This window comes from Ipomoea triloba, chromosome 4, assembly GCF_003576645.1.
Source record: "Ipomoea triloba cultivar NCNSP0323 chromosome 4, ASM357664v1".
NCBI lineage: Eukaryota > Viridiplantae > Streptophyta > Magnoliopsida > Solanales > Convolvulaceae > Ipomoea > Ipomoea triloba.
In genome coordinates this window covers 32,397,187-32,403,991 of record NC_044919.1, presented here as the reverse complement: position 1 = coordinate 32,403,991, position 6,805 = coordinate 32,397,187, and the positions used below count along the sequence as shown (strand labels likewise).

The 6,805-nt window shown below is 38.5% G+C and overlaps 2 protein-coding genes across 2 annotated transcripts; one reads left to right on the top strand and one right to left on the bottom strand.

The window, feature by feature from the left end:
* Positions 1-268: 268 nt before the first annotated feature.
* LOC116017701 lies at positions 269-941 on the top strand. The gene has a single exon (XM_031258325.1). The coding sequence runs from the start codon at positions 315-317 to the stop codon at positions 621-623; it is 309 nt and encodes a 102-aa protein (XP_031114185.1). The 5' UTR covers positions 269-314; the 3' UTR covers positions 624-941.
* Positions 942-3,395: 2,454 nt separating this feature from the next.
* LOC116015308 (laccase-17-like) lies at positions 3,396-6,423 on the bottom strand. Its single transcript, XM_031255349.1, has 6 exons — positions 6,224-6,423; positions 5,958-6,109; positions 5,609-5,853; positions 5,339-5,467; positions 4,032-4,994; positions 3,396-3,797 (listed from the first exon to the last, which is right to left on the bottom strand). Exons 1-6 carry the CDS (start codon positions 6,356-6,358, stop codon positions 3,667-3,669), a joined length of 1,755 nt encoding a protein of 584 aa, XP_031111209.1. The 5' UTR covers positions 6,359-6,423; the 3' UTR covers positions 3,396-3,666.
* Positions 6,424-6,805: the final 382 nt, after the last annotated feature.

Genomic DNA, 6,805 nt, shown 5'->3' with positions numbered 1-6,805 from the left:
CTTACCACTCACGCTAAAAGTTATAGCTCACATTGTTCGAGACAAGCTGGGTGCAACATAAAAGGTCAAGTCTACTTTGTCTTTCGAAATATGACTTTAAATGCTATGCCCTATTACTTTTACCATAATGTTAAGTGTTTGATCTTAACAAGTGATATTAGATCACATGTCAGCTAGATCACATGTCAGCTTTTGGCAAGCCGCTATCCTTTTTCTGCTATAAATAGATCACAACACCTCACCTACATGGCTTATATCACAGTCTCTCTCTCTCTCTCCCTCTCCCTGTCTGTCTGTCAGTCATCATATACAGAATGGAGTATTACATGGATGATCAGAAATGGAGATTGTCCAAGAATGATACTTACACTCACTCATCATGTTCATCCTCAAAGCCACCACCACTCATGAGGAGTTTCTCCCAGAAAAATCCTTCTTCTTCTTCCAAGCATTCGCTGCCTCGGAGCTATTCGCAGAAGAGTTCAGCCTCCAAGAGCTCATCAAACAAGAGCAACTTCACCCGCAAGTGCAGCAACTTGGCCAAGGAACAGAAGGCGAAGTTCTACATTGTTAAGCGCTGCATCGGCATGCTTGTTCATTGGAACAAGCATGGAGATTCTTAGAAACAAGGCAGATAGTTCACCAGGAATGAATTGAAGAGTCTTCTTCTTCTCTTCTTCTTCTTTTGCTCTGATCCCCAGATGCATTCTTTTTGCCATTCCATGGAGGACAATAAGATTATAATTATATCATCATTATATGTTATATATGACTCTTATGTATCTGAGAATGGAAATGTGGTTCCAATTCAAACAGGGTGATGATCACTGAGGGTGTTAGCAGCTGCAACAGTGCAGAAATGTACTATTATATATATATATATATATATATATATATAGGTTTGAAATGAAAATGGTGTTTGCTGAATATGATTCACATCACATGGTCTGTCACTTTCCTGGTTCTTATTTTGGCCTTTTGGGCTAGAAATATTCCTTTCTTGCAGCAATTGGGACTCACAGTCACAAGTGTGTGTGTATATATATATATAATTTTTTTTTTCTGAATGATACAAAATATACAGATGGGATCTGAGAAAACTAAGACCTTAGTTCCAGCTTCCAATATCATTTAAGAATCACCCAAATGCATTGATCAAGGTTCTTGCTTTTTCTTCTTCTCCCTTTTCCCTTTCTTTTTTTGGGTCTATATCTACCATATATATGAACCTAGACCCTAATTAAGTCTAATATTTGGGCTAGCATGATGGGTTGGATTAGCATGCACATGGTTCACTTGTGTTACATTGATACAAAATAATATGATCGAGAACCCTAATTAGCTTGAATTTTTAAGGTTGCACTATAATTACAAGGTTTCCCTACTCCTATCCTGAAATCTGAGTGGATCGATGAGATAAATTGTGTAATGTGTCTATACTGTCTACATGTTTCTTACAATGTTTGTATGATAGCACTTATAACAAAATCAATTCTTTAATTACTCTAGTAAAAACCGAACTTTACATTTTGCGGCTATCTAACACTCTGAATTCTTGAAGTTATACATCAGGTGAGAATTGGCATTTGAAACCAGACATAGGACATAGCTAATCAACATATTTGAACAGGGGACTTTACTTGTCTCCACTGTCCCACCCCAGGGGTAGGTGGGTGATAAGGCTGTTAGGTCAGGTTAAAAAAAAATTATTTGTGGATATACCAATAGAGCCTTTGACACTGTAAATCTGAAAAAAGAAAAAATTACCATGGAGGTATTCAATTATGGAAAATAACTGTGTAAGAGTAGGCATCTTGATTTAGTTAAAAGGTGAAGACATAGCATAGGCATAGGTGCATGGAAAAAGTTGCAATTCTTTTGTCGTTACTATCACAAAATGTAGATTAGGGTCAACAAGATGCTTAATTGGACTAAAATGGAATCAGTCCATATTTCAATAATTGACAATTCCACCTATCCAATCACCTCATTTTAGGATTAAGGTAAAATTTCAATATCATCATTCATCACAGTTCAATCACAACTGTCAAAACCCCAGGACATTCTACCTGAACTCAACTGCCACTTTCACACCATAAAATTCCTCCATGGCATCTGGTGCACTCTGATATATGCACTAGCAGAAGTCATAACTGTAACATAACACAAAAGTGTTGGATATGTTGTAAGATTTTCCCTAATAATATATAATATATATTATATATTATATATTAACGCCTTAATTAAGTAGTGCTAGTTTGGTTGGACTGAATAACTAATAGTTGTTATTCAACAGACTTTGTGCCTAATATAAACCTGGATTGATGGAGTATAGAATATTCATTATATAACACATACAGTTCACGGTACTCATACTGCTCAGTAGACACTTATACACTATATGAGGTTTTGAGTCTAGTATGGGACAAATATGACTAAGTTATTGCTTCTTGTTCTCGTTAATCTCAACAATCAGGAAGCTCAGAAAGCTTACATAAATCACAAGTCATCTAGACAGTTGCAGAACACATGTTCCATGCATATATGTAACTATGTTGTTTCATTCACTTCTGCAGAAGTTACACCATTCATGAAGAAACTAAATAGTCATCATTTCTTGCAGAAATCATCTCTGCAACATCCCCTATTTGAGTATCTAAGCTTCTGCATCTACCAAAACAACACAGCCCGCATATGATTAACAGGGCAATTAAAATCAGAGGGGAGCACCAGGGGGCCTCTTACCATTGCATATAAGGAGTGGACAGATCGATCAGGCATCACATGTATGACAGGTTGATAAAAATCTATTGGAAACGACAAACAGAATTTGTTGGAAGGTCTATATGTGTAGGAAAAGTACCACCAGGGTCTACATTTTACAATCAGTTAAAAATCCCACTTCTGATCCTGACACATTGGTTTAGTTAACTGGCCAACAATCAAGCTAGCCAGCTGCTTCCTGCAGATTGCAGGTGCAAATTTCTTTATATTTCGCGCCCCCATTTCACGATTGCTGGTAATTCTGGACCTACTGGCATCAGTTCATGGTGGGTATGAGAAGAGATAAGTGAGAGAGATCTACTGACAGCCAGCATCTAGAAGGATAATTCCTTTACTGTTTTACTAGCTGTAAAGTAATCTGAAACAGCAATCTTGAGATCTACTGACACCCCGCCAGCCCAGGTTTTGTTCTCGTTGTGTATGTCTCATATGTACTGGAGGATAACAGGTGTTGCTTGTAACCCTGGATGCTCGTTCTATCATGTAAATCTTGACTTCTTTACTTTCTACCATTTCTCGTTTATCTCAACATGATGCTATTGAAGATGCTTTCTCCATGTCTGCAGCTAGAACATCTCTTCAGTTACTAGGAGATTAATTTCATGAAGAGATTAGAGAGGGGAAGAGATTTATTATATATAGATCCTCTTATTGATTTGCCTTTCAAGCAATACAAAACCAGAAACCCAAAAGCTTCACTATACATTTTGCTGTCACAACATTCTACTCCGAGTATCCAAAACTCTGATCTTTTTTTTGTCCACTCCATACAAAAAAACAACATAATATCATGCTCACAAGAAAGTATTGAAATGCAACAACAAAAGATTGATAAGTTATGTAAATTGCCCCCATGAAATTTCAGGTGGAAAAATGTTGTATTTAACACTTGGGAAGATCAGATGGTGGTGGAAGCAGCTTCTGATTAGGGAGCTTCCCTTCTTTAACAATCCATGCCATCTTCAAACCCCAGCTCAAATGCACTTCAAAGTGACAATGCATAAACCAAACACCTATATATAATCCAAACAACATCATTAATTGTAAGCCAAAACATACTTACATAATCTAAGACCATATCAAAAGAATTTAATGTAGAGTGAGTTTCCTGTGTGTTGAGCATATATATATAATATATAAACATAAATGTGCAATCCAACTATCAGCTTAGACTTTTAGTCTTGAGATAGAGCACATGCTTCAATTCTGTGAAACCATATACTTATGCTGAAAAATATAATACTAACCAGGATTGTCAGCTCGGAAGCGAATCGCTACCCAGCCACCAGAAGGAACACCAATGGTGTTTCTTTCAACAGGATCAACAAGGTTATAGTTAGCAGGATCTTTGTTGGGATCAAAGTTTCCGAACCCTTGTCCGACAACATAGAAATTGTAGCCATGAAGATGGAGAGGATGGCTTTCCGCGCCAAGAATGCTAGTATCCTGCATCACCAGCTCCACGGTGGCGTTGAAGGGGAGCACCACCACTTTGGTGGCGTTAACCACCTTAGTGTTGTTCGGAGGAGTGCCGGTGTAGTTAAACGGCATTAGAGGCACGCTTGGGAAGTCTGTAGCGTATACACCGTTGGATTTCTGGGAGTAAAATGCTTGCAGAATCGCTGTCGTGGGCATAACCATGGAGACATTGTTAACAGAAGCCGCAAATTTCGTGCCGTTTGGGCCCTGACACGTCTGGTTTTTAGGGCACGGGTTGGTTCCGAGGCCCACGGTGAAGAAGAAATTTTTATCCACGGTTTGGGGGACATTCGCCGGGAACTGCGAATTCCCCAAACTGCGGAGTTTTCCGGTGAAATTCGAGACGAAAGACGTGCCGTTGATCGGAGGCAGGGGAGGCAAAGCAATGGATTTGGTTAAATTCTTGGAATTTTTGATCGGTGGGATTTCGTATTCGAGAATTCCGGCGACTGTGGAATTGTCGAAGGTTCCTTGGCCGGTGAAATACGGTCTGGCCGCCATGAAAAACGTCGACATCGGAGGATTATCCTTGGTTTTCAGAAGAACATTCATTGTCTGACCTGGTGCGATGACCAGAAGGTCTGTCTCGAACGGCTTAACATAAACGGCGTCCGCTTCCACCACGGTTACAGTGTGGTTGGCGATTCTGAAGAACAGTTCATCATTCAGTGCAGCGTTGATCATACGTAGGAGATATGTCTTCCCAGGCTTCACTTTCACCTTAAACGTTTCTAAAAACAGAAAATTTGACATTATTAGCTTTAATTACAACCAAATAATTACCATATATAGTTTTCTTTTTAATGTTGAAAACAGCAGTCACTATTGCTCAATAAATGATCATTAGGAGGTAAATCAGTGTAGATTATTCATAACTGGTTAACTGAAATCAAGAAAATCAATTAACCTTGACCTCATATTTGGAGTCGAACTTAATTGTAACCTCCTAGTTACTAATTCAATCAATTTAGCTGGAATTGCCCCTATAATATATAGTTTAGTTACTAATTCAATCAATTTGGCTGAAATTGCCCGTATAATATATAGTTTTACTGGGAGTTGAAACTCATAATACCATTTGCAGAACAATTGTATAATGGTCCAGGCAGTCCATTAATGGTATATGCATCAGAAACGTTCGGCCCGCCGCCGTTTTGAAGTGCCTGGCTAATCACAGCCTCTGTATCAGCATTCCACCATTCACCTGCATTTCGCCAAAAATTATTTATAGAATTGAAAGTTCTGTTCCGTATCAACTAAAAGTTTATTATTAAGCCTATAACAAGATTATATATATGTTAATTTCAACTAGGAGAAGCAAGTAAAAAGAGTGATCTGCAGTTACCAAAGATCATAGGGACTTCTTTATGGGGTTTAGGGAAAGGATAAGAAGTGTTCTTCCTTGGGAGGATGATGATAGGTCCATGAAGAGTAGCCCTAAGCCATGAAATGTGGGCATGCCAGAAAAGGGTTCCTCTTTGACCAATAATGGTGAAGTTGTAAACATAGTTCTGCCCAGTTTGAATCGGGCACTGTGTGATATAGGCCGGTCCGTCTGCCCATCCATTCCTTATTTGCCTAATCCCGTGCCTGTAACAAGTAAAACATACATTTCTTGCTTTATACACATTTTTCTTCTGCTATTATTACGAGTTACATTATATATTAAGCTGATAGTTGAACTGCATATATACCAGTGAATGCTGACGTTGTTGGGAACATGATTTTCAACCTTAACCAAAACCCTATCACCCTCACGAGCAATGATGCGAGGGCCTGGGAACTTACCGTTCACGGTCACAATGCTTTTCGTGTGGCACAACCTAGTCACATTTTGCATGCGTATCTATCAAAACAATCAAGAACAGACAAGAATTATCCACCAGAGACAACAAACAAACGAAACTGCTAAAACAGCAATTAAATGAAGTGATGACTAATCAAGAAACACTTCACATACGTTAAACTTGTAGTGTCGGGTGATAGATCCATGTTTTGCCACTGCAATATGAGGAAAGAAGAAAAGGCTGGTCATGATGATAAGAAAACAGGCAGAAAAAAGTGGTGGAAATGCATGAAACAATAAGAACCCCATTATCGTTTCTTTACTGATAAGTGGAGGCAGGAGGAGACAACAAATTAAATTGTGTCTTGTAGGGAAAGAAGTTTGTTTTGAATGGTTATGGAAGCCTATTGGTGGGTTATATATATACACATGAATATATATGGGAGGGGCGTGTTTGGTTGATTAATTAGGTGATGACATGTATGGTTCTAGCCTAATCTCCAGCAGATTTTTGGAGTAATAATTTGCGAAAAGAATTTGCACCAAATTGTTTGTCCATTTCAAGACTATAGGGTGTTGTTAAAGTAAATTCATTCGTTGAGGTTGACCAGCAGCCTCTTGTTGTCTCTAAACTTCAAAACCCTCTCCAGTTATTATGCAACACATTAGCTAGCAGAGAGGTTTACCAATACACATTATCAGTCGTGATTATGAATTTTCCCCACTCCATATCTGATTCAAAATCTCCCAAAAATT

Excerpts from the sequence above, each read along its gene's own strand:
- LOC116017701 (XM_031258325.1), top strand. The coding sequence starts at position 315 with ATGGAGTATTACATGGATGATCAGAAATGGAGATTGTCCAAGAATGAT.
- LOC116015308 (XM_031255349.1), bottom strand. The coding sequence starts at position 6,358 with ATGGGGTTCTTATTGTTTCATGCATTTCCACCACTTTTTTCTGCCTGT. Across the intron at positions 5,468-5,608 it reads AGAAGTCCCTATGATCTTTG|GTGAATGGTGGAATGCTGAT; the intron begins GTAACTGCAGAT and ends GGCGAAATGCAG. Across the intron at positions 3,798-4,031 it reads CTTCCGAGCTGACAATCCTG|GTGTTTGGTTTATGCATTGT; the intron begins GTTAGTATTATA and ends GATTATATATAG.